This window comes from Myotis lucifugus, unplaced genomic scaffold, assembly GCF_000147115.1.
Source record: "Myotis lucifugus unplaced genomic scaffold, Myoluc2.0 scaffold_18, whole genome shotgun sequence".
NCBI classification, from domain to species: domain Eukaryota; kingdom Metazoa; phylum Chordata; class Mammalia; order Chiroptera; family Vespertilionidae; genus Myotis; species Myotis lucifugus.
The window spans coordinates 6,673,667-6,701,599 of NW_005871066.1; the positions used below are offsets into that span (position 1 = coordinate 6,673,667).

Consider the following 27,933-nt stretch of genomic DNA (forward strand, 5'->3'; position numbering starts at 1 on the left):
CGAGATTGTCAGCAACATTTAGCCATATCTATACAATGTGCATATACCTACAAATATTGAGCTTTGGTCCAGCATAGAGAAGATGAGCAAAGGCATTTCGCAATTTCTTTTTGGTTATAGCTTGAGTTCTTTGATACGCCTCTACTTGTTTGTTTGTTTGTTTTTTCCTAGCTCCTTTTGCCTTTTTGTTTTCTCTTTTGGTGTGTGTGTGTTTGTGTGTGTGCGCGCACACACACACTTGAATGTGTATTTATGTGATTACAATCGTGAAACCAAAACCTTACAATGCAATTAAAACTCTCAACTGTTCAAAATGTTTTCTGGTTGAAAAAAACTCCCACAAAACAAGTGTAAAATATAACACCAGTTGTTCCTCTTTTTCATCAAACAATAAAGAAAATGAAGATGACAATAATTTAAAAATATGTAAGAAAAATATTGAAGCGTGAAATACAATCACATATGCCCAAAGTGGCTTTTATTTTTTGTTAGTGGCAACCTTTACCTTCAGTTCATGAAAACATATAAAACACTTAAATGCTATTGGCCTATGAAGTTGTTTACAAGTGAAAATAAGAAATGTCTTAATAAAATTAAGCAATAGGTGTGGTTCAGAAGACTTGTATACACAATATAATTGATATTCTTAAGAATCTGTTCAGGCACCTTTTTATGCCTTGTAGCAAAAAATTTATCTGTAAAAAATCAATATAAGAAGCATTACAACACCTTATAAATAATTTATAAAACAATACAAAATTATAAAACTATAAAAAAATGAATGGGTTTACGACTGTGGGATAAATATATTTCTTTTATATTCCATTCTGGAAGACTACTTTTATTTTATATCTTCACTGTCCTCGTTGTACCCTCCCAATTATAGATCTTGAAACTGAGCAGGCCTTATGTCACTGCTGCTAGCACGTGTTTAAACATTGAGCATTCATCATATGTTATGTTATCTTGTTAAGTTTTCTTCGGGAGCTTTTCTTGGAGCAGGTCTTGGAGAATACATAATCTGTTTAATCCATATACTTTTGGATTTCTGGGTTGTTGGTATTTGTACAGTTTTGGAGGTGGCGAAACGGGTACCATGATGTGATTACCATTGAAGATTGATCAGCTGTGGTCCAATTAGTATCAGACTGGCAAAATGGAAACACCTTTGCAAGTGACCGCTTCCACCTCCAGGCCTTTTAAAGTTTCCTTGCTGGCGATGTCCCGATTGCTGCATGAATCATCCGGGGGAAGGGGGACAATGAAACCATTGCATTTACCCAACCAGCAAAGGGGCGACCAGAAGAGACGCAAACCCTCATCAGGGAGGGAACATGGCATTTCTCATCAGTTGGGCAGCTTGAGGTGGGCTTTCTCTTTTTCCTTTTACAATTTACTTGTCGAGAGTGCATGGGCATGCTTATTAATGAATTATTCAGGAATATTTACATTTTAACAGCAGGCGTATTGATGGTTTCCTTTTCCCTGCTCCTTTAACGCAACACCTGTTGCCTGTACCTGTAGAGAATACCAACCACAGGCTTCAAGTGCTCACGTGCACAGCCATCCTCCCATCTTGCTTTTCCTTCTGGCTTGTTAGGTTATTTTGGCCCACAGATCTTTTGAGTAACTTATTTTGAAAAATGAAATAATCCCTAAGTTTTAATAGTGAAGGCTATTCTGATGTGGCCGATAAGCCACTCTGTATTTTTCCTTTGAGAGGAGGCACTTCATTGTTAAAACTTCTTTTCCCCTCAAGAACCCAGATCCCAATTCCAATGGTTTAAGTTTGTCTGCCAACTTTCTGCTCCATTTATATATTCCAAGAATAACTGACCACTCCCCCCGCCCCCCGAGAAAAGTCTGCCATTGCTACTGGAATGAAAGAAGTAGCAGAAAAGGTGGGATTTACAGGATACGTGATGGCCTTTAAAGATCCAGTCACTCTATCTTTCTTTTTGGCCTGTTTCCTTTGTGTGTGTGTTCATGTGGGTGTGTGCATGCTACGTGTGTATGTTGACTGAAATCTTGAGACATTTCTTTGGCTATCAGACTTCTGAGAGAAATTGCTTTGCACAGAAGCAGAACACAGACGTAAGTATTGAACCAAATGTGCAGCTTATGTTTGCTTATATTACAAAATTAGTTTTGATCAGCTCTCCATGTACGTGGCCGACAGACTGAGAAAAGCCCAAGCTCTGGTGTGGACAGTGAGCACAGTGACAGCTTATGCCATTGTTGACAGCTCATCGAGCAAAGCCCTAGTCATTCCGGAGTCTCGCCTGCATGTCACTAGGATCTGAGTGGAAGAGACACTGTCCCCACCCTGCGGCCTTCCAGCGGACTGGAGGCCACGCATGAGGGAGATGGGAGATGGAGGAACAAAGAGAAGTACAAGCTCCATTTTCTTTTCTCAGACCCACAAGTCATAGAAGAAAGCAACAAATGCTTTGGCACACAATCCAGGATGCCACCCTCTCCCAACAACAGCAACAAAAAAGAAAAGAAAAGAAAAGAAAAAAGAACCCTGTCCAGACAAAGTAAAAGCAAATAGTGAGCCTCACAGAATGGCTTCAACAATGGCACCCACTCCATAGGTGACAACAGATGGGAGAGATGGGAGAAATCAGCTTCCCAGGTTTCCAGGAAGTACAAACGTAAAACTTTGTAACACAACTTGACACGCAGAGAAGAGCAGACTGACGATCGCATTGGCAATGACTTTGGTTAATAGGTTTCATAGTGAATCAGCACTTAGAACCTGAAAGAACGAATCCTTCCTCCAGGTGGCAGGCTTGTATTCGCTTTGAACAGGTCAAAGTTTTTGTTGTTGGTATTTCTTGTTTGTGTGTTTTTTCGTTTTTTTTTGGTTTAGTTTTGTTTTTCTTTTTCCTTAAAATGTGTTCACATTTTCATACTATACAGAAAAAAGTATGTGGTTATTTGGTTCGCTTTTAGTCCATTAAAAAACTGGCTGTGGGGAGACAGGTGGGGGAGGGAACGAGCCTACCACACACACCTGCAGTGTGATGCATTCCTTGTTTAAAAATTTTCAAAAACGAATTCTTTTCTTTTTTTTTTTGGAAAACCAATGGACATGTATAAACCACTCTGTCCACTTGGTAGGTTTCTTAGTCTTTTACTGATAAGGAGGATGACGAGGGCTATTTTAAAATCTTATTTTTAATTTATTACGTATTTGTTTGTTTCTTTGTCTATTGGTGGAGTCCCAAGGATGGAGCTTAGTTTCTGCGGAGTTTGCCTCGGATTCTGGTGGGCGTCCCTTTAGGAGTTTTCTTCCAGAGAGTCTGTTAGGGGCTCCAGGGGGACGGCCGTGGCAGGCTCGTGCTGTTTTAAGCGTTTGATTGTGTTCTTCAGGGCTTGCCTCTTATTGCAGAACCAAACTCTAACTACCTCCCGGTCATAGTTCAGCTTTTCGGCAATTTCGGTCATTTCCTGCCCGGAGGGGTGTGTGTTCTTCTCAAAGTGGGCATTGAGGATCTCAAGGGCCTGGGGGGTGAAGGAGGTGCGCCGCTTGCGCTTTTTGGACGGTTCACTCCCGATAAACTCGGTCAGGTTCTGCATACCTGCTCGATGGCGGGCCTCAGCCTCAGCCATCCACCGCTCAAGCACCGGCTTGATCTTCTGGGCACTTTTAGGGGTGATGTCCAGCTTTTCAAACCTGGCAGGATACAAAAGGCCAGGGTTCAGTTTGGCTGTCAGACTGCTAGCTATAGTGTTCTCTTGGGCTTCCTGTGGTAGGAAAAAGTGGCTTCTCAGGATGGTGTGTCTGGGGGGAAAATTGAGAAAGAACAGTCTTAAACTGAGTCCTCTGCCAGGGTGGGCTCCTGCCTGCCTGCCTGACTGACTGGCAGAGCGAATTCACTCCAGATTCTCAGCCAGCTGCAAGGTAGCTGTGCCCGCTCAAGCCAGCACCCGCCCTCCCGCATGCCTCATGCCAGCGCATGCAGCCCACACGCGTGGACACAGACTGGGGCCGGGGAGGTGGAGACAGCGCGACGCATGAGCCTTCACAATAGAAACGAAACAACTCCTAGATGTTTTCCCGGTAAACTTTCCAGATACAAGCTTTTATTTTAATCACACCACACCATTCCCCCAATCTGCAGAATTCCAAGGTAGAAATTAACACCAGAAAGTGACATCAAAGACTACAGCTCTCACATTCTTTCATTTAAAATGACCCTTTTCATGTTTTCCTTAATTCCCCCATTCATTGGACTATAGAAATAGCATATCTCTTATAACAGTTAGTGGTGGCAACTAGGACACGTTTCTTGTACAGCTCTCTCTTCAGCTCTGTGTCTCATTGTAATCTCTCTCTCTCCCCTTTCTCTCACTCTGTCTCTGTTTTCCACCCCAACCCTCTGATAACAAACAATTTTCACCAGATGTATGTCAACAACATGTTCCCTTTTCAGGTCAGACATGTCCTGTTGCTACTTTACTGCTGGACTCAAACAGCTGGACACACTGTAAGGACTATGAACACCCATCTCCGGATGTGCTCCGGCCACCTTGTGCCTTCCAAACCCTGCCCGGCATCAGTGTACCTTTGCACCAGGGCATCAAGCTGCGTTTAGTGTGTGATATCTGCAACCTGTACTTGAATGATATTATTTTCTGTAAATGAGGGAGGCCTTCTGTACATCAATTACCACCAGCAATTCTTTGCTACACTGACTAAAAAAAATATGAAGCATCTTGGAGAAAATTATGTAGAGTGCTTTAACATCTCGGTATAAAAGTTATATGTGCTTTCAATGAAATACAAAAACATACAGTTCCTCTTGTTTGTTTGTTTATTCTAAATCCAAATTCACGACCCTCTGATCTGACAACTTTGGGCACACAGAATTCTCCTCTCTCTTTTAAAGTTCAGGGCTGTTGGAAAACAGCCGTCTGATGGCGAGGTGCATCTTATTACAATAGTCTGTTTTCATAGAGCCAAAATGAACCTGCTTTCATCAGTCAGAGAATGTTTTTTTTTTATTTATTTTTTATTTTTTTTAAATATATTTTATTGATTTTTTACAGAGAGGAAGGAAGAGGGATAGAGAGTTAGAAATATCGATGAGAGAGAAACATCGACCAGCTGCCTCCTGCACATCTCCCACTGGGGATGTGCCCGCAACCCAGGTACATGCCCTTGACCGGAATCGAACCTGGGACCTTTCAGTCCGCAGGCTGACGCTCTATCCACTGAGCCAAACCGGTTTGGCAGAGAGAATGTTTTGTAAGGAATCTTGCAAAAGGACACAAAAGGATAAGCTTCCTTTACGTGCCATGATCTGATTTTTGGAGCTGCATTTTAGATATCCTATGTTGTGATAAATAGAGCACATCGTATGAAATTTTAATGCAACTCTTATAGCATTCACTTCCAAGCATAGTTCAAGGAGTTATTTGTTTATTTTATAAAAATAAAATACAGCCTCAAGTCCTGGTCAGAGAGGGAGGAAGTACAGTTTGCTTTCAATAAAAATGAATTTAATGTCATTTAGTGAGCTCATCCCTTGTGGCAAGCTTCCCCAGCGCTCTCATTGTCCTGTTAATTGCCACATCACTCATTTTACCGCCATTCCCTATAAAAGTCCTAAAGCTCACACTCTTTACAGCGCCATGGCACGGGGAGGAAGCCTATGATAGGGGTGTCCAGTCATATTGGTGATGATATTTCCTCTGTGTCTCTAATGAGGAGAAACTTATCAAAACAGCACCTGGGAGTCCCTGCAGCAAAGAAGGGAGAAGTGACACCTGGATGTGCAGATTCCTTTCACCTTTAAATGAACTTGAATTGTTTCTATGTCAGATTTGGGTTTCTTTTAAGACTTCCTTTCTTTTCTTTTTTTTTTCATGGTAGCGAGCTCATAAAATCATCTCACTGAAATACCAGAAGCTACAGAAAGGCCAAAAAGTCAAGGCATCGACATATTCTTTTATACAATGAATTCCCAGGTCTCTGATCATTTCAGCCATAGCTTTTTGGCCTCCCCCGGGAAGACTTTAGACATCAACATATTTGATTGGGAATGCCCAAGAAACACTCCCTATGTCAGTGAAAACATTAGATAGCACTTAAACCTATAAAAGGAAATCAGATTTTAGGGCTAAAAATAAGCCAAAGAGGACCTTAGTAACAATAGCAAATTGGCAACAACTTCAAAACCTGTGGCTGCCTTTATCGCAAGGCTGTCAAGATGAACCAAAATTAATGTTTCCCAACAGGGAGCAACAGTATTCGTATCACTGATGCTGCTTGTTAGTGTTGATGCTCCTGTACATATTGTTTGGAATAACATATACAAGCCTTGAAACAAATTTCCCAGCAGCAGTCTCCTTGTGTAGACTGAATAAAGGTTATTTTCTACAGGGAGGTATCTTATAAGAAAAAACAGTAGGGGAGGCCATAGAAGTGAGAGGATCCTATGGAGCTTTTTGTATTTAACAACAATCAATGGGTTTTATGGAAAATCATTGAGCAAAATGTAAGCTGCAAGCTACTACCCCATACTGATGTTATTTATAACCTTAGTCTCAAACTGCAGGAAAAGTACACTTCCGTCCTTTGGGGAATACATTAAAAGTATAAAGAGCAGATAAAAAGACAGCATTTCATGGATCACCAAGAACAAAATCCACTTAAATGAGTTTAGAGTTGGTTTCTTGGCTGTTCCTGATGGAGGAGGACTCATAAGGCAGTGCCCAAGAGGAAAAAGCTCTTACCGAAGTGCCTTTGTTGCCTCATGCATAAACAGCGGATTAGTGCAACACACACATGCATGCGCGGGGCTGCTTCTGGCGGCTTGACCCAGATCAACTTGAACACAACCAAGGCTGGATTCTTTATTTATTTAAATTTTTTTGGGGGGGTGCGGGGGGTGGGCCAGATGAGGCCAGATTCTCAGTACCCCTTTTAGGTGCTTCTTTTTAAAAATGTGCTTTTAAACTGGTATCTGAGGAGGAGAGGTAAAAGCTCCTTCGAGGTCCCAAGGTGATTCATTTGCTTTATGGTGAGTTTTCTTGGGAAATCCTGGCAGCCATCCCTTCACAGAAATGGTGGGGGCATGAGCCCCCACCAGGACTGGCAGCTTTCCATTTGCACGGACACCCACCTGCAGCCTGGAGGAGGCTGGGGTAGGGTATTTCCCAGGAGGCCGCCTTGGAGGTTGTCTGAGTTGACAGGAGTTACCAAGCCAGGGCCCGCAAGTCTGCGTCAGCACCTTCATTCCCATCGCTACCACCCATTTCAACACGGAGCCACCCCACACTTTGTTCCCACTCTGGACCCCTCCGGCTTTGCCCACCCGAAGAAGAAAAGCCGAGCTGCAAGGGCAGAGGAGGCCCAGGCCGGCCAGGAGAGGCGGAGCATGCGGGCGCGGGTTACCTGCAGATGGCTGACTGGCTGTACGCCGGGCCCTCTGTGGCACTGAGGGCCTGTCCCACCTGAGTCTGCGTCAGGCCCAGGGACAGGCGCCGGATTTTAAAAGCTTTGGCAAATTCTCGGATCTCCTCCAGATTAACCCCATCCACCTCACCCGCGGCCGTTTGGGGATCTGTAGAGATGTTTTTAAAAATAGGATCAATATGTCAGCATACATCCGAGTCACATCTGTTTCTTATGGTTTATGGGAAAATGGTCCTCTTTCAAGCAGAGCAGTGGGGAAACCAACATGGCATGATGTTCCCTTTGTCTCCCAGGTGAGGCACCCCAGCCCCCATCCTCAGCATGTCCACAAGTTATCCTTCAAGATATTCCTATCCCAGATAAAACCAGAGGTTGCTCACACTGCCACGTCCACAATACAAGAGCGTCTTCCTTAGGGCTTAACAAAGAGCCAGGGTAGGAAGGCACCTGCTATGGGGGAGGCAACATAACTATGTCCAAATATTGTGCAAAAATATAAGATGGGCAAGGTTTCAATTTGAACTGTCTTAATTGGAATCTTGAGTGCTAAGAATTGCCCTTTGAAGAGAATAGTATTTTGTATTTTTCCTTCACTCGGTCACCAATGCAGCCAGGCTAACAGATGGCAAAATTGCCTAATTTCTCATGTTCACATTAACCCTTCGAAAGAGCATGCTTATGATGAAGCTGTGAGGATAATATATCCTCCCCCCACCAAGCAGTTTAGGGACCCTGCTGCCTTTGTCCCTGGAAAGGGCACATAATAAAAATGCCTACGGCGGGCAGGCTCCTTCGGTGCCAGATAACTCTGTCAATTAAGGACTTACCGAGGGAAATGACACAACAGCTGGAGAATGAAACTCCCCTCCCCTGGCGACTGATCCTGGATAAATGAAAGCACACACCAAGCAGGGGACAGCATGGGCTGGGGATGGTGGACGATTTCAAAGTGCGGCTGGGCCCCGCCTGGAGCGAAGCCAGTCTCCCTGCCTGCCGATTCCATTGTTCTCCACCTCATTCCTAGGGCACAGGTGAAAAGTTTTTCTCGTCCTCTCTCTGCACAGTAACCCATCCATTTCAATATCTTTGAGTACTTGTCTAAGGATTGTGGTGGACTATAGTATCCTTCTGGGCTCAGGGCTCTAAACACTCTTATCATGAAAAGAAAGAAATATTTGCATCCCAAGAGCCAATTTTTCTAGGACTGGATTAAATCCCACCAGCACAGCGGCCTGGCGCAGCTTGAAGGGTTTGCGAGGGATTCTGGGAGGTCTCATCCACACACAACAGCCTTGAACCCCTCCTCTAATTTCTTCCTTTAAAAAATTCCTAGAGCAGAAGTTAACAACGAGCGACTTTCCAGCAAATAAAACTCAGCTTTTCTGGTACTTACACATTTGTTTAATTACTTGCCAACATTTAAACATTGGGAAGTTTCTAAAAAAAAAAAAATCTAGATTTTTCATGTTCTTTTGAAACATGAAAAAGAACATGAAGATTTGGCTGCACCAGGGCTACATTTGAACTTGGGAACAAGCAGTTAGCTGGAACTGACTCTGGCTGTCCCTCCCTCTCCCCCTCCTCCCCCTCCTCCTCCTCCTCCTCCTCCTCCTCCTCCTCCTCCTCCTCCTCCTCCTCCTCCTCCTTCTCCTCTCCAAGCCCTTCTCAGACCTGCTGCCTTGCTGAGCCCATTTCGCATTGCCAAGGCGAGATTGGTGCTGGGTGGTGGTGGGGAAGGTGGAAAAGTCTTAGCAAAAAGGTTCTGGTCCCCAAAAGGGGACCAGATATACACAGAACAGGGGTGCGGTATATCTGTGGTATTAACATTTCATGAGGGAAGGAGGGCAATTAGGATAAAAAAAGTGTAAAAAGGTTCCTTATGGGGTTGGGTGTGGGATGGGAGGATTATAGTAAAATAATCGTGGAAGCACTCTGGTTGGAACAGAGAGGGACACTTGTAAGAAATGGCCCAGTGAAGGAGGGGCCCGGCCTCTCTCCACGGGAGCAGGCAGAGGGACTTGGCAGACCTGCAAGCGTGGGCAGTGGAGCTTCAAGACCGAGGGTGAGAGAATGGAAGCCAGAGACTTTCCTTGTGACAGAGTGGCTTGTAGGAAGGTGGTGGACTTAATTTGGCAGGTGTGAGAGTCACCTGGGGTCCAGGGATGTGCATTTTTAACACGTACCACAGGGGGTTCTGATGCAGCAGATCCCTGGACCACACAGACAGAGGCCTTCTCTGTGGCTCTGTCATGACCAAGTCTGGGCATGGCATCTTCCGCAAGTTACTGTCTTTTTTGAATCCTTTTGCCACTTTTATTCACCAGGTTCCACTCCATAGAGAACTTGCTCTATCACTTGTGTAAGGCTGGTGGGGCCAGAGGGAAGGGCTCCTGGTCAGGCACCCAGTCCTTGCTCTTCCCCACCCCAACCCCCACTGAATACAGCAAGTGGCAAACATCTGGGTGCCAGTGGGCTGGGGTGAGCAGTGTAGTCTAGAGTTGGGGAGAGAGTTTGTTTCTGAGCAAAGCTAAGTAGCCTGTGCGGGAAGGAAAGTTGTGCTTTCTATGAGGCCCATCTTTAGATCAATGGGAATCAGTTGAGTTCACCAGCAGGTGAAAGGTGGGTCTTGAATCTGGAAGGATGTCCCTCATCTACTCCACACCCAGGGCCTGCACAGCCACCAGATTAGGCCATGCAGTACCAGGCCGGTTTTTGACTTGGGCTGAATTTTCTGCTTTTTATCATTTGTCTCCTTACTAGTTCCTTGAGACCAGGAACTAAATCTCTCTCTGTGTGTGTGTGTGTGTGTGTGTGTGTGTGTGTGTGTGATTGTGCAGGTTGCTTTTTGCCAGATCACTGACAATAATCAGAGTTGGAAAGAAAGCTATGGACTCTCACCCCCGGTGCACTGAGCAGTGTTGCTATCGAACTTGACTCTAAGGCTCACAGAGGTGGGCACCTGTCTCACTGAGCCCAATGGCTTCTGTGAGGCCCCACACAGGCATTTATTACACCAGAGACAGAATTCCTTCTTCCTCCTCTCACACGTTTTCCACTCCTGTCTTTTTCCTGGTTCTACTTAGTATGTAACTGATAAGATAGATTTCCTTGTGAAATTGAAACAGGGCGATGATCTATCGGACAAAGGCCCAGGGAGGAGAAATCAGTCTCACATTGTAAAATTTGTTGATTGCTGGAGATGAGCTGCCTGGCTTTCTTTAATTAGTGCTCTTATCCATAAAATCAGATGGCAAAATGTCTTATTATGGTTTTGATCCATAGGTCTCAAGACCACAAAAGTCTCACCATGCAAAGAAGGGGCCCACCCTGGAAAGAAGGGGCCCACCCATGGACAATATTAGTTTTACCCTGATTATCACATGTGTAACTTGTCTTCACACATTGAGAAAGTTCATTAGATGGTGTCTATAAGATGTTTTGAATTAATTAAAAGAGTGGATGCTATCTTTCTTTTCTGATCCCGAAGTTTCTGTCTTAAACTCTTGAGGGTTTTTTTCTGCTGTTTGAATAGTTCCTCTTCCTTCAGGAATAAGGGGGTGGGCAAAGGCAGTTTAGGATTACAAAAATACAAGAATAAACTCTTGTGTTTTGCATACGCACAACTGTAGATCTACATTTGCCCACCCCCGTACGCTTTTCTGATTGAGCAGGGAAATGAAAAAAAAAATAATGAAGCCTTGTAAGTGGAAGCCCTCCCGGAATGTCACCTCAACTCTCAAATTAGCTCAGAGGTTGACATTCCACCTGGGATGTGTCAATCTGGCTTCCTGTCATTCATTCTCCTGGCTCTGGGAGGCTGTATCAGTTTTAAGGATGAATCTGAGGCCGTATTGATGGGACCTCAGAGGGAGCCCTCAGAACGTGCACAGGGTGGATTCAGCACCTCCAATCAGCTCTAGGACAACCTGGTCTGGGTTTCTCTGCACTGAAGAGGAAGTGGCACCTTTTATAGAAGTTTACTCCAGATTAAGTCAGCCCAATATATTAATGACAGGGCCAGAAAAACTAGCAATGACTGCCAGGGTCCACCCTGAATCTTTCCCTTGTTAGAGGAGCCAGAAGATCGACCTATATGGGATCTAACTGACTTGGAGATTTAGAATAAACTGGCATTGAAAATTGGCAGTGACTTGTAATATAGTGATGATGTTTCTCAAACTAATCTGGAATGCACGGGCTGAAAAGTAAAAAGATTTTTATGGGCGCTAAATGCAAATGGTGTGAAAACAAACCCGCTCTGTAGAATCTGGGTGTGTGGTCACTGGGCCAATACTGAACTGAGTGCTCAGGACAGATGTTTTTTTAGTTTTTAAAATCTAACTCCTTCCAACTGTTAGCCTGGGCATCCGTGTAAGGGGTTGTCAAGTGGGCTGTTGAATAATCACCACCTCTCAATATCACCGTTCTATAACCTCTGCTTGTGGGATTCTTATAGAAGAAATATGCATCTTTATAAAAGCTGCCAAGCATGAATTAACTGCCTTATGTAAACATCCATCTGCTTTTCAGTGCTATTCTCACAGCAAATAATGGACGTATTTACCAAATATTTCTGAGACATAAGAAACCATTTGGGAACATACAATGCAATTTGGGAGAACAGCTTACTTGCAATATGGTGACTTCATTGGGTTGTGGAAAATGATGTGAATTGTGATTATGTGAACCAGGGGTTCCTCTGTGCCACAAGCTGTCACCATGCATCTTTATGTTCATTTTATAGTTTTGGTTTTTCTGGTATTGACTATCAGCGTTTTGTTGTCTAAGAATCAAGTTTACTGATCAGGGGTTCAAGACAAGTATACTAAAAAACCAAACCCGACAAAGAAGAAAAAATCCCAAATCTACCTATATTTAAGCAGTACTGTGTAAATCAACCCAATTTGGGACATTTTCCAAGTCAATTGTTTGACTCTTCTAGGCTTTCCAAAAGCCCTGCTTATAGAAAGTATATTCACCTCTGACGACTGTAGAGACTGATCAAGGTCTAACATAGGGTAAGCTGGGTAGCTGCTGTGAACAGGTATTGTGCAGATGTCCTAATGAATGTGCATATCTGGTAATTCTGAGCCCAGATGTGGTGTTCTTTACACATGAAGATCCCGTTATCATTGCTAACACATTAATTCTGCGTTCTTTTGCCTGGAGTGGGGAAGATTTTTTGTATGACTTGCCCACTTCATCTGGAACAATGATAGGTTGTTGAACCCTTTGAGTATGATATGGGGCGGTCATTAACCAAGGTTTTGACCACAGGTTCAACTATGACCTTGCTTTTTGGAGGAATTTGTTGCTCCATTTACCATCCGAACTCAATTTAAGGATTAACTATTATAGCAAGTCCTTCCATTCTATCTCAGCTTCTAAAACTGAGATAACCATCTACTATATCTTCAGTGTCCCTATACATATGTTGATCATAGCATCCATTTTGCTTTGTTCTCTGTATTTCTTTGTAATCAGTTCCCTGATGTACACATAGTGCTCAATAAATGTGTTTATTTTTCTGTTTAGGTTGACTAACCCTTTGTTTTCCCTGTAATTTAACCTACATAACAACTACATCTAAGTATGGGGTTAGGGCTCCCCACATTAGCCTATGTGCAGATTAGGTGAATTTAATCTTGGACAAAAAGAATTTTAATTGCATATTTCATGCTTGATTATATATTTCATAATATGCAAGATGTCTAGTTTTTCTCTTCAAATTGGCTCAGAGAAAAGCTCTTATGTTTTAATTATAAGGCATGGGCCCAGGCTTTTAAAAAATATTCAAAGATATTCAGGTGATTTGCTATATTTTGTCATTCAAATTTCACTGGATAAAACTCATGTGTAAGCATTCTATCTTTTATAGCAGCTCTGGTGTATAGAATATATACAATCCATTGACTTAGACGTCTTGGGTTATCATCCTGGCTTTGTCACCCATTATATTGGTCATACAGAGTGCCAGGGTCTCTCAACTAAGACTGAATCTGGTTCCTCTGACATAAGATGGTCAAAATGGGTTGCACTTTTCAGGTTCTATTTAATGCTAGGTTCAATATCTAAAAAGGAGGACTTACAATACCTTGTGAGTATTAAAATGAGTAAAATATTGAAAGTGCCTTGAAAATCCTACAAATGAAAGCTCAAACAGTAGTTTGAGAAATCACTCCATGTACTATTACTCATCAGAATATACTGCATGTGCTATTCATTCTGTAGTCGGGTTTTGAGACATAAGGGAATTAACTAAGTAACATGCTCAAAATATGTAGCACCTGTAAGTCCAGCGATAGCTCTACCCATCAGCTTCCCCCACATGCCACCGGAGGCAGCTCATTGTGCACACACAGCTACCCACCCTCAGGCACGCTCTCTTTTATTTCCTCTGCCACCTACAAATAGAATGGCAGGAGACTTCAAACACACAGAAAAGCATTTTGACCTGTGGGCTCAGTGCCTGCTGTTGGTTATTTCAGTTCTGAGCTATACGGCTCATGCCCTGCAAGCTGATCAGTTCCTCCTTTCTGAAGTGGCAGGACTGACTCAGCACATCAGAAAGCACTTGAAATGGAAACCAGTCCCTACAGGTACTTATGGAGGGGGTGTGCTTCGTGGGCCTGCATCCCGAAGGAGCCAGCTGGCCCACGGCATGGACTTCATACAAATATTGGCTTAGCAGGGCCAGAAATTCCTCTTCGAGGTTGAGCTAATAAAAAAGAGAGAGGAAGGTAGAGTGAGAGAGAGAGAGAGAGAGAGAGAGAGAGAAGAGAACAGAGGAGAGGAGAGGAGAGCATTGCAAACAGGCAACAAGGAGGCCATTATGACTTAACTGAGCCAGAAAGGATACTTACTGCTGACTAACTGGCCCACGCTCAAAGCTGAAGAAGAGGAGGACGAGGAGGAGGAGGAAGAAGCCTGCCGGACAGGGCTTTGAGACATGGATGCTTGGCTGTGAGCCAGGTGCAGAAGATTGCCTTGGGAGGCTGCTTGACCCACTGACGTCTGGGAGGGTTGGTGGAGCTACACGGGAAGATGTAAGAAACACACAAATGAATGAAAAATTAGGAGGAAAATGCTAGGGACCAGAAGTTTCATCTGCGGTTGAATCATTTTATTTCCAAGAATATGTACTTCTTAGGAAGAGCGAACATCCTCCTACACAGCAGGCAGGATTTTTTGGGGTATGTAATATGTTGCTGCTTGCTTGACAGGCATTTTATTAGTAATTCTAAATATATTATTAATTCCCTACTTGGCTCACTGGAGCACCCAATTTTCCACATTTCTTGAACACCGTGTATAGCTTTCTGCCTGTTCAAACAATTACAGCACATTTGACCGGCTGTGTAAGTACATGTAGATGAACTATAATGCTTACAATCAACTTGGAATGCAAAACTCAGTTATAAAGGTCTGGCTGTGTCCAGCCAGTTGTCTCAGGTAACTGATGTTTTTAGGCAATTCCCAACTTAATAAGGCTGACTGAATATGAGAACTTGCTGCTCTCCCAGACCAAGGAGTCTGGGTGTATTACTGTGGAGCCAGGAAAAAGGCTCTCTAATATCTGACAGAAAATTAAGAGAGAAATTGGGGCAGTCAGGACAAAAATATCTATTAACATTTGTAGATCTCACTTGTCACTTTCCTACTTTCCACCAGCACTCCATTTAGGACTTTCATGCACTCTTTCATTTAATTCTCATGTCAGCCTGAAATTTTTTTGTTAATCCTCACCTGAGGATATTTTTTTCCATTGATTTTTAAGAGAGAGTGGAAGGGAGGGGGGGGGGAGAGAGAGAAAGAGAGAGAGAAAGAGAGAGAGAAAGAGAGAGAAACATCAGTGTGAGAGAGACATATGGGTCAGTTGCCTCTCACACTCGTCCTGACCAGGACCGGGGATTGAACCTGCTGCCCTTCAGTGTGCAGGCCGACACTCTAGCCACTGAGAAACACCGGCCAGGGTGTGGGTTATTAATTTTACTGCTTTTTAAAAAATATAAACAAGAAAGCTGAGGCACTGGGAGGTTAGAGGTGTTTTAGGTACATCTGGTAGGTGTGGAGGAGCTGGTCCCTGGATGACCTCTGACCCTGGGCTCAAGCTCTTAGTCACAAGTAAGAATTTACTTCGTTTAAAAAATTCTGTGTGACTTAAGGAACTCTATTTTTATGTCCATTTATTCATGACTCCTTCACAGGTTATCAAAGGACTGTTGTTCTGAGAGGTGAGAAGAGCTCCGTTGAGGAGAGGAAGGAGAGAGGAAGGGGAAGTGAGTGCGGGTGCCAGGAACACTTAAGGCCGGGGAGGCATCTCTTTTGATCCGTGTCTTGCCCTCCTAGAAAGCTGACACAGAGGGCAGCCCAGGACCCTGAGCAGGTGCAGAAGAAACCTTAGCAGGGGCCATCTGCCACCTTTGTTAACTGGACACAGTGCTTTTTGGCTTACAAAGTGCTTTCATAGCCATCATCACACTCACAGGGGGGTAGGAAGGTTTTTATGAAAGGAACTCAGCCTTGGGAGTAGAATCAGATCAGGCCCTGAACTTTGATGTGCTAGCCACCTTCTCAGGATGTGAGAGCCTGAAATGTTACAATGCCACCTTTGCCATTGCTTTCCCAATGTGTGTGTGTGTGTGTGTGTGTGTGTGTGTGTGTGTGTGTTCATTTCTTTCACTGAACTTTATTGAGATATAATTTACACATAATAAAATACAATCCGTTTTAAGCATATGGTTTGATGAATTTGTCAAAAATATACACCCGTGGAACCACCATCTTAAGCAAGATATAGAACCTCCCCATTATACCACAAAATTTCCTAAGTCCCTTTGCAATCAGTATTCCCTGAACTCCCAGCCCCAGACAACCACTCCTCTGCTTTCTGCCTATGGACTTGTTTGACATGAATCTAGAAATGGAGTAATTCAGGATGTACTTTTTTTTGTACCTGGCTTCTTTTGCTTGGATACTATTTTTGAGATCCATCCATTTTGTTGCATATATCAGTAGCTCATTCCTTTTTTATTGCTGAATGGTATATATAGTATATATCTATATCTAAGTCTATGATATAAATCGTTTACCCCATTCATCAGTTGAGGCACATTTGGATTATTTCTAGTTTGGAGCTTTCATGAATGAAGCTGTTATAAACAAGCCTTTGTTTGTCCTGTGTTTTCACTTCTCTTATGTAAACACCAAGGAGTGGAATTGTGGTGATCACTGGATCATACTGTAAATGCATATTTAACTTTTAAAAAACTACCAAGCCAATATCCAAAGTGATTGTAGCATTTTATATTCTCACCAGCAATGTATGAAAATTCTAGTTGCTTCACATCATTGCCAACACTTAGAAATATCAGTTTTTAATTCCCTAAAGTGTTTTGAACCACCAATTAACATTTTGCCTTCATACAATTGTTAGTAAGGTGCTACTTTGGAAATGTGTTTAAGAAGCTATTCCTTTTGTGGTTCCCCATGATAATGCTTTTGCTCCCTGGATTCACACCATATTCCTGTGCGACAGATGTGCCTGGCATGATTATGAGACTTAACCGACTGGTCTAAGACCACGTGGTCTGCCGAATGTTAGAATCTAGATTCCTACTGTAGTTCAGGGCTCCATGATGCCATCCTGTCCCCTACAGAATTGCCAGCAGTTACATTTCAAGTGAACATCCTTATCGTTACAAGACTGTGCTAAGTGGAGGCTACATTGTAGACTAAAGATAGTTATAATCATCATGGAATCCAAATTAATATGCATCAAGCATCTGCCTAAAGTAATTAGCCAATCTGCTGAGCATATAATCAACAATTATATCCAGCAAATTTTGTTCTAGGGACACACATTAAAGATTAAATCTATTTTAATTTGTTCAATAAAATGTGATGGATGTTTGCATGTCAGTCTTGCCCCTCTAACCTATTGAGTTGTCCTTCTAAATATTGTTATGAGACAAAAGCTTTTTACAGTTTTGAGTTTCTGAATCATGAGATAGTCTTCAGTGTTACCGCTTCATCAATATTTTATTGGACTTGGGTGTGGTAAAGTACCATCAAGGAACTAGATAAGACAATAATCAATTTAAATTTTCTTCCTCAGAACAACTCAGTAAAGAAAAAATGACAAGGCTGCAGTCTCACTTAGAAGTCACTAAAGCAAGCGAGGGTTTATGCATTTAGCTATGCAGGAGGAGGAATTTGAAAGGAAAATAAAATAGTTCTTTTAAGAGCTTGTTCTATGTCTACATAGTCAAAGAGAAAGATGAACCTAAGATATCCAAAAATATAAGGAAGATATATTTCTTCCAAAGGAAATAAATCTATTTGTAAGGACTCTGGGGGTCCTGCTTACCTTCTAGAGTTCAACCAGACAGTTCAGAAAAACCAATAAAAATTAGAAAAGTTTCTTACTTGTCAAGAATCAAGATTATATAAGCAGTATCATCCTAATGGAGCCCATATATCTTCTTCCAATCGCCAGTATAGACACGTATTTGTTAATTCCAAAATCACTTGTGAGTCCAGATAGACTAGCTTATTGTGCATATCAAATCTATCTCAGAGATTGACTTCTCTTTCATAACTTCTTCCCTCAAAAAAGGAGGATATTAGAGGTAACATTTCTGTTACCTCCCATGCCTAAAGCTGCAATTCTTTCAGGTAAACTCTATAAATAGTCCTATCTTTGATATGCTTGGTGTAAATATTTTAGTGCATTAATCTTCAGAAAGAAATATTTCTGAAGATTAATGCACTAAAATACTTATATTGAATCACAGAGTTTTTTTTTCATCAAATAGCTTAAAACTGAGATTGAAGCTACTTCATGAAATATCAACGCTGGGATTCAATATAATTATTTAATATAATTTAAATAAGCAGCTTTAGAAAAATGTTATTTTATTAGATTTAATTATGTTGGTTTTTCCGACACTGACACTGTGAAAATCATATGTACTTGTATGGATGATTATTGGCAAAAGAAATAGGTGTATAAATACCTAAAACATAACTGGCCACAAAAATTGAAATAGATTACCAAAAGAAAATGCAGGAGTGAGGGAATTACTAGAAGCACAAAGGCTCCTTCTCTTTCTTGGAGGGAAAGGGAAACTTAGCTTCTATAAAGGTAGATGTTTCATTCTAATGCCTTCATCTCGAGAGGCCACCTCTATGGACACCATTTATTAGATGCTTCCCACGTGCTTTTATATACATTATTTTTAAATCTGAGACCAGCTCTCTTTTATAGGCACTGATAACCACCACAGAAGAGGAAACTGACTTTAAAAGACTACATGGCTTACCTGGTATAAGTACTACACAGCTGGAATAAGTGAGCTTTGAATGTAGGTAAGTCTGATTCAAGAGCCAGCACTCCTTCCACCAGGAGCCTCTCCACTCCTGGTGACCACTGAAGGTGAATGGTTGTGAGTCAGAGAAACAGCAGGAAGCCTTAGTTGAGAGGCGTGGGAACAAATGAGATGTGTTCTAGCTGAGCATGGTGACCTGCACTTTAGAGTTGATAGCACTTGTGTAGATCATGATCTGTCAGCCTGAACACATTTCATCTGTTTGCTGAAATGTGAAAATGTAAATATTTTTCTAGTTTAGGATTATTTTCTGCAGGTTCCAAAGTATGTAAAATATTGTATTTTAAACACAATACTCTTAGGTGGCTAGAATGTTATCTAAAAATGTAATGATTTTGGTGTAGTCTAGGACGCTATAGGAGTTGTCTATATATTGTCCTTTGCTTAGTAAAATTAATCCTGATTACCCGTTGTACACCAAACTTACTTTCCTGTTTCCTGTTTATATGATCATATTTTCTATTTTTTTACGATAGCTTCACTAGACTGCCTAAAGGAGCTGGAGTTTACCTCTGAGTTCAAATAATCACTTTCCTGCCTTTTTTTGAGCTGTAAGTCAGATGTAAATGGGCTGTGTTAGCTGAATTGTGTCCGACCCTAAATTCATATATGTTGAAGTCCTAACTCCCAGTACTTCAGAATGGGACTGTATTTGGAGATAGGGTCTTCAAAGAGATAATTAAGTTAAAATGAGGCGATTAGGGTGGAACCTCATCTAATATGACGGGTGTCCTTAGAAGAGGAGATTAGGACACAGACAGGTAGGAAGGAAAGATCATGTGAGGATACAGGGAGAAGATAGCCATCTGCAAGACAAGGAGAAGTCTCAGAAGAAACCAACCCAACTGACACATTGATCTTGAACTTCTAGCCTTCAGAATGGTGAGCAATGCATGTCTGTTGCTTAAGCCGCCTAGTCTGTGGCCCTTTGCACTTTGCTATGGCAGCCCGAGTTGACTCATGCAGGCTGAAAGAATGGAGAGTCTACAAAAAAAGAGGGAAGAGGCAGTTTATGTTAGCCTGGGGCTCAGCATTATCAGAGAGGAGGAGGGAACAGTGTCCATTCCGAACAGGGAATGAATGAGACACAGGGAAGACCAGGATTCAGAGTCTGAAAAGCTTTATACAGGCACATCTTGTTTTATTGTATTTCACTTTATTGTGCTTCAAAGAGACTGTGTTTCTTAAAAAGTGAAGCAAGACCCTCCACCAGCAAAACGGTTACGACTCACTTTATTGTGATACTCGCTTTACCGTGCTGGTCTGGAACTGAATCTGAAATATCTCCGAGACGTGCCTGTACTTCCTGCTGCCACTCTCAGGCTGGCTTCATTGGTTTGTTAGTGTTGGCCGCACTGCCAGGGTGTTTAATATATTCAACAAAAATAGATTCCAGTACAAGCACACTCTCAACGCTTTCTTGATTTCCTGTGCCACTGCTCCCCATCTATCTTCCGTGTGTAACACAGTATATCCTTAATAATGTTTTAGTTTCTGGAATAAAGCATCTTCTAATTAAATTCACGATCGATATAAAAATAAGTGGTGTGACAAGTGTCTTGGAAAATGGAATAATATGCAGAACGTGCTAGACAAGTTGGAAAAGTAAATGCATATAAGCGGTAAAATTCAAATGGGATTAAATATAGAGAAATTCATTTGGGGAGGACAGAACTCTCCAAATGCTCAAATGCAAAAGGAGGGAGGTCTGGCATTTTCTAAATATGTCAGGGAGCCATAATGAACCACAAGCTAAGACTCCAACGGGGGCAGTGGAGAAAGTGAATATAACCCTGGGAAGTGGAGCAGAGGTGAGAACAAGCAGGACATTGTGACTCGCCCCGCCCTCTGTCCCCCCCTCCCCCACACTGGCTGGCATTTTTATGAGTACTCTGTACCTTGTAATAGCTGGAAGAGAAATTAAATCAGTGGTGCTCAAGATTTAGCATTTGGCTGCCCCATCCCCAGAGTGTCTGATGCAGTAGCTCTGGGATGGGGCTCAAGAAGTTGTGTTTCTAACAAGTTCCCAGATGATTTCGGAAGAAGCTTCTCTTAGAAAGAGGGGTAAAGAAAATGAATTTATTACGTCTAGACCAGGGAAGCCAGAACTCAGATTTAATAAGAACCGTCAATAATTAGGAGGACACAACAAACACCTGGATGTTATTGAGGAGTCATTCTACCGTAGACAGGACAAGAATGCGGGTTTTAGTTTTGCTGAAAGATTTACGGTTGACATCAGGACATCTAACTTGAAAAATTGTGAGGAACATGAGATCTAGGGGAGATTTTAGTTATCTTTGTGGAATATTTGAAAAAGCAAGGAGGGAGTTATCCTTCTAGTGGAGTTTAGGAGACTTACTGGGTCTCCCTTCCAGCTGTCTTCCACAACTTGGAAACAGCCCTTTAACCCAAGCAGGAGGAAGAGCCCCAAATAGAAGGCTCCATTTCAGGCACTTCTTGTCTGCAGGGAAGTAAGTATGGGAGAAGCGAACATGGTCTCAAGAAAGAGCTGAAAGCAGAGTGGCTCCCGCCAGGCTGTGAAGATGTGAGGAAGTGAAGGGAGTAGAATAAGAGCAGAATTCAGGGGAGAAGACCAGGCACAGGTAGGGAAGGCCAAGGCCGTCCTCAAACAAGGTTGGGAGATGCAACCAGGACAGCAGGGACAATGACAAGACGGGAGTCAGATATTAGTGCAGAACAGAAAGCGAGGGATTAAATGTAGTTCAGATAATGAGGTGGAAGGGTGTGGCAAGAGGAGGGCTTTGATAATTTTAAAAAAGAGATAAATAGAGAAGACAGTGCTGTGTGGAAGCTCTTCCCAAACTCCCTGCAGGGGCCAACCTGGAACATAATGGAACATGACAGAAGACACAGAACCAAGAAGCCACAGGAGGGCCTGAGCTGGGCTTCTCTGGAAGCATGGCTCTGGGATGCGGGTGCCCTGGACGGAGGAACACTACAGTTCGGCAACAATTAAACTGAACACAATAGACTGAGCATCCACCATGGGCTGGATTCCGAACAAGGCTGAGCCAGTCTGGTCCCTGCTTTTCAGGAGTAGATTCTTAATGACAGTACAGTTTGATGAACATGAATGGGGTGTGGGAAAAGCAGAGATGAGGGAGCAATGCAGGGAAGCTTCATGAAGGAGGGGTCCTGGACAAAGGGACAGTGGCAGGAGATTGGCAGGCAGAGGACGTGGGTGAGGCATTCCTGGCCAGGGACCCAGAATGTGCAGGGGCATGTCCTCTGTTGGCTGGCCTTGCCAGGGAGTGACAAGGGGAGACCAGAGAGGTGGATGCCCAGATGTGTGTTTGGAAGGTCAAGGGCTGTTTGCACAGGGGCCACTAATACACATTTCATTCTTCTAGGAGCAGTACCCCTACGGTATTTTAGATCCTTTGTGATGGAAATGCTTCGTTTATGTCTCATTCTGAGTAGCCCCAAGAGAAACTCCGAACCACTAATTTAAGCAAATGCTGGGAAGAGAAGTGGATTTTCAAAAATAGATAAAGCAGAATATTTTTGTATTTAGTTGAAAAAAAAGGATAGATTTGGATAATCATATGGCATTTAGAGAGCTAATTTAAACCACCCTCCTGTCACTTCCTATTAACATAGTTACCTTTTGAAGAAAAATTGAGTGGCTTCATGGATTGCATTCTCCAAGTATAGCTATTGTTATTTAATTTTTGAATAATTTCAATGCTTTGATTTTACAAATTGCAACATGGTTCGTTCCAACTTCTGTTAGGATTTAGTCAACAGAAGAATAAATATATACAAAAATGATGTCTCTGCTATTTATGAAGAAATACTTAATTCATAGTCACAGGATGATCAGGGTAAGCCAGGGGTTCTAAAGCACCGTAACTATGGGGGATTGGAGTTCACCACCATCCATCTTAGCTGAAAAATCCCATGGAGGGAACAAAAAGTTACTTTAGAGCTCCAACAAATATTTTTGAATTAAGTAATTTTTTTTCATGCACAGGAAGATCCTCTCTCTCTCTCTCTCTCTCTCTCTCGCTCTCTCTCTCTCTCTCTCTCTTTCTCCTAGTCCTTTTCTGACTCTTATTTTCTTGTATTGCTCACCAAGGATCTCTGATGTGATACAGGAAGCTATATCTAGGGCTATCAAATCCTGGTGCTATATATTTTTTAAAAAAATGTTTGTATTTCAGATGATAAAGTTGCAGGTCATTGAGCTTTCATCATTGAAAAAAATCATCATCGAGAGTAGTTTTTTAAAAAAAGAGTCATTGACCCTTCACTCAGATTTTACTCAGGCTCTCTTAATTAGGGGAGGCAGATATAAAAATTAAATTAAAGATGTAATTATCTCTCATCACTTCAAGTCGTCTGGTCAGAGAGCCCTGTACTTTACCCCATAAAGTGGGACTTCCTTCTGAGTGCAAGTTAAGGATCTCTATGTTCTTGTAATTTATGACTTATCTTATTGTTGGAACTATGCTCTTGTGAGATCAAGCATTTGCCATAAATCACATGAAAAAATAAATTGAGGAACTTCTCTACTGCATGATAGGTAATATTTAAAGAAAAAACTGGAGAACACTAACCTTACATCTCCAGCTCTGAGCTTTTTACTTTGGGACTCTGAGCATTTTATGATCCTTTATCCTCAGAATCCCAGCTTTTATAAATGGGACTCAGACTTGTGAATCTCCTGTCAATTCATCCAGCTTGTTAATTTACTACATGTTCTAAGGTGTTTTAACCACAGACGATGCAAAAAAAACCCAACAACAATAGTTATTCCTCTATTTCCACCATTTCCCTGATATTTCTGATCAGGTTCACCACTGGTTCCCTTGATCTTTCTGGAACTAGAATAGACAGCTGGCACAGGCCCTGAACAAACGGGATGGGCTGCTGTGATTTGGAGATTCAGGAAGGTTCATGTGCTATCTTTGATCTGTGAATATGTGTCCTCTCAGTGCTCACCTACATACAAGAAGACTCCACTCTCTGGGATGCTGGTTGTAACTGCCATGAGGGGATTTGCAAGGTCCCCCCACTCCCCCAAGAGGCTATCTGTTTCTTCCCAGTTGCTAGATCTCCAAATCTACAGTGAAGAGGACGGTGGTGGTGGTGACACCAATCGAGGGCCAGATGTTCCTGCAGAGGTAACAAGGTTTCATTGCAGGGGCCAACAGTGCAGTATGAGAAAGCTCCTGACGTGCATTTGTGCTTATGAGAGAGACTGTGGAAATGGGTTGATGATATCTACTGGGGGCAAAGAGTTGAGGAGTGGCCACAGACCTGCCTCTTATTTGCCATTTCTAGGTTAGGTTCTTCCCCTGGTTTAAAACGTTACTACCTCAAATCTAGAGCTGTAATTTTCTGTAACTGCAATAGTTTATCACCCAAACACCCTCCTTTGAAATTCAAGGTGAAAGTGGGAGCTACTTTGTATTAAATGTTGATGATTTCTAATTACTTCATTACTTTTTGGGGGCAATGTACAGCCTGTCTTTGCTGACAGAAGTAGTTTTTAATAGATTGTATGAAAAGAGGTAATCTCTTCATTTACCCCTAGAGATAATTTTGAACATAAGTTTGAACAGAGAGAATTAGGGCTTAACTCCTGGCAGGCCTGGCTCAGTGGTTGAGCATGGAACTATTAACCAAGAGGTCACAGTTCAATTCCTGGTCAGGGCACATGCCCAGGATTCAGGCTCCATCCCCAGTCGGGGGTGTGCAGGAGGCAGCCAATCAATGATTCTCTCTCATTCTTGATGTTTCTATCTCTCCCCCTCTCCCATCCTCTCTGACTTCAATAAAAAATATTTTTAAAGAAGAATTACGGCTTAAAAAGGCAATGAAAGAGAGAGAGAGAACCTTGCCTTAATTGGGGAACTATTTAGAAAGTAGAGAATGCAATGGAATCTTGTAAGTGGCAAAAGAATAAACCAGCCGAGGGATGGGGGCTGTGGAGGGGATGAAAGTCCTCACTGACATATTTAGCCGGGGCTGCCCCACTGGCGGAGACAAAGCTGAGGAAGAAGAGCGTGGCTGGGAACCTTGGCTCCCCAGGCAGTGATTTAGATTGAGTGAAAATTAGAAGGGTTAAGACAGAAGTCTCATCCCTGAGAAGTGTGTTCAGACCTAGCTTGTTTTTCCTTGTGTTGAACCCCTCACTGGAGGAAGTCCCTGTGCTGAACACTCTCATAGATCCCCTTACTACTCCCCCATGGCATTTACTGAAGATCTTAGGTGCATATTTGTTGATGAAGGCCCATCTCCCTCACTAGACTGTAAACCGCATGAAGGAAGGGCTCATGGTATCGTCTTGTACACCAGCCTAGTTCCCGTGTACAGTGCCTAACAAATAGTAGGTGGACAATAAATATTTATATTTAAAATGTTCTATATTTATTGGACAAATAAGTGGATATTTCAAGTATAGCCACTAAGAGTGCCACCACGAATAGGCTGTTTCCATGGTTGGCTCAGAAGCCAAATGGCTGAGGTCTTTGGAAGGACAACTCCACTTTGTTGCCATGAATGATGTAGCAATGGTTTCTTATTTCCTTTTTCTTTGTATTTTAATTCCTTGCTAAATCCTTGACGTTATACAGTTTCCCAACAACTCATCAAGCCCTGTACCCAGTCAGGCACGCCCTGCCAGCCTCCATCATTCTCTCCCCCACCTTTGATGTGCACCTTCCAACTGCAAATCTGGGCCTTAGCCGTGCCCACCTCTTGCTGCTTAACTCACCCAGTTACTAGTTTCAAATGTTCCAAACACAGACAATCCAGGCTTTAAGACATTTCAAAAAAGAAATGGAGGAAATTATGTTTCTCCACTGCTCTACCCGATTTCATCTCTGCAGCTTTGACACTGTTGTGCACTCCCTACCTTTTTAAAACTCTTGGATGCTACATCACCATGCTCTCGGTTCCTCTCCTACTTACCCAGCCATCTCTGCTCTCCCTCCCTTCCCCTTTCATTCCTTAAATATTGATGTTTCCCAGATGGCTTCTTTGTCTTCCTTCCACACTTGCTCCTTGATTTCTCTGGTTGTCTTGCTTTCAGCTACAACATAAGTTTCGTGATTCTCAGATCCTGTCCTGAGCTCTACTACTATTCCAGACCCTTAGTTTCAACTATCTAGTGCCCGCTCTTATGAATTTCTATTGGTATTTTGCTACAGTTTCCTAAATAGTGTGTTTACAATGGATGCTTCACCGCTTCAGTTCAACCTCCATCTATTACCTGTTTTCTTGAAAAAATAAAACTGAGAGTGCCAACCTTCTCTTAAATACCTCCTATGGACTCCCAGGTCTGCAGGGTAAATCATCATCACCATCATCATGACTATTTAAGTGCCTGCTGTGTGCTTAGTACTGTTCCAATCATTTCATATACAACATATTAACTCATTTAATTCTCATACCGCACTGTGAGGTAGGTACTGGTTATCCCCATTTTACAGATGAGGAAGCTGGGGCACAAAGATGATGTGTAGTGTGTTCGAGATCATGCAGAAACAAAGTCCATCCTTTTCAGGTGGATTACGAAGCCCTTTTCATGCCTCCCTCTATTCTCCAATCGATGAACCTTTCCCTTGTTTCTCAACACTCCTCCCTCCTTCACATTCCCCTGCACTTGGGCGTGCTGTTCCCACTGACTGGAATATTTGTTAACTCATCGTTTACCTGGTTAACTTTTACTCATTCATTAAGACTCAGTTCTCAAATAGTTTTCTCTGTGAGGACACAAAACTCTCCGGGCAAAGTTGGTCACTCCCATCTCTGTGATGATACCTAACTTTGTGCACATTTGTCCTGTCACAGGGCATTCTCTGCTTTATTGCACAATGGGGCTCTGCTATGTATCTGTGTCCTCTGAGCTCCTTAAAACCAGGAAGGAGCTCATAGTCTTCTTTGCTCCTTTAGTAGGGGCCTGCTATATAGTTGGTTATCAAAACATGTTTGTTGGAGGAAACAAATAACCAGAAGCTCCCTGAGGTCAGGGACCACATTTTTCTTCTTCAGTGCTGTGAACTCAACCTTTAGCACAACACATAGAAAGTGCTCTATTAATATTTGAATTAAAAAAATAAAAAGAACTGGATTGTCAGGGTTTTAATGAAATTTAACCTAGTAGAACTTCCTATTTTGCATTTCCTAATTTGTAGGCAGCAGTTTCAGCAGCACAAAGATGGGATCTCTTGGTGGTTAATAATTAAAAAAAAATTAAAGTTAAGGCATAAGTTGTCTTGGTTTCTCTTGGTCCCCTTTTAAATTTTCTGAAAATAAAAATCATAGTGTAAATACATAAGAGCGCATCCCTATTTTAGACCACTGTCTTTGTTTATAATTTAATAAATTCTTATTTTATATTACAGAACTATTTAGATCTCACCCATATCCACTAAAAATAAAAAGTAAAAAGTAAAGCTAACTTGCTTGTTTAGAAGTATTGATATATTAGTGGAATTAAATATTTCATAATCTAAAAATTACTTTCCATTGATTGAAACCAAACAGGTGGACGGTGGTAAGGAGAGGTGTCCAGGTAGCCTTGGCTGCCTGGACAGGGAACCTTTACCTGCTGGCCGGGCTTGATGGGTGAGAGCGTGATGCCCTGGGTGTTGATCACTGGCAGGATCTGGTTCCCGATGACCGTGGCGATGATCTGGCCCTGGGCGTTTGTCAGGAGCTGGGGGGTGATCGACTGCACTTGGAGGCCCTGAGTGCCGCTCGCTGCCTGGCTCGATGGCCCCGGATTTGGCATCAGAGGGATGGTCCCAATTATCTGCAAGAGACAGGCCCACAGGTGAGGTGCCAGGCTCTGGCATGGGTCCAAGCTGCACCTGAAGACCACTCCTCCCTGGTCTGTAGGAGGCTCCCTGAGACCCCACTCAGGATCTGTGAACAGACCTGGAGACCTGGCGATTCGAGCAGGGAAGAAAGTGGGAGGAATGAGAATCTGACTGAAGGGGAAACATCTTCTTTAAAAATAAAATCAAGCGCCAGTGATGGCAGAAACATGTGATTGCTACCAGGGCATCACAGATGCCTGCTTTGTCTCAGGATCAGAGGGAAGGCAAACTTCCCTTGGCACTCACAGCCCTCATCCAG

General features: G+C 42.6%; 1 protein-coding gene across 1 annotated transcript in view; it reads right to left on the reverse strand.

Annotated features, from left to right (window-relative positions):
• Positions 1 to 3,285: 3,285 nt before the first annotated feature.
• POU6F2 (POU class 6 homeobox 2) overlaps positions 3,286 to 27,933 on the reverse strand; it is a 322,732-nt gene continuing 298,084 nt past the window's right edge. The window contains exons 6-9 of the mRNA XM_023751010.1: positions 27,401 to 27,607; positions 14,293 to 14,461; positions 7,409 to 7,577; positions 3,286 to 3,790 (exon numbers count right to left, since the gene is read on the reverse strand). Coding sequence (XP_023606778.1) covers positions 3,286 to 3,790; positions 7,409 to 7,577; positions 14,293 to 14,461; positions 27,401 to 27,607 — 1,050 coding nt within the window. The remainder of the gene's footprint in view (positions 3,791 to 7,408; positions 7,578 to 14,292; positions 14,462 to 27,400; positions 27,608 to 27,933) is intronic.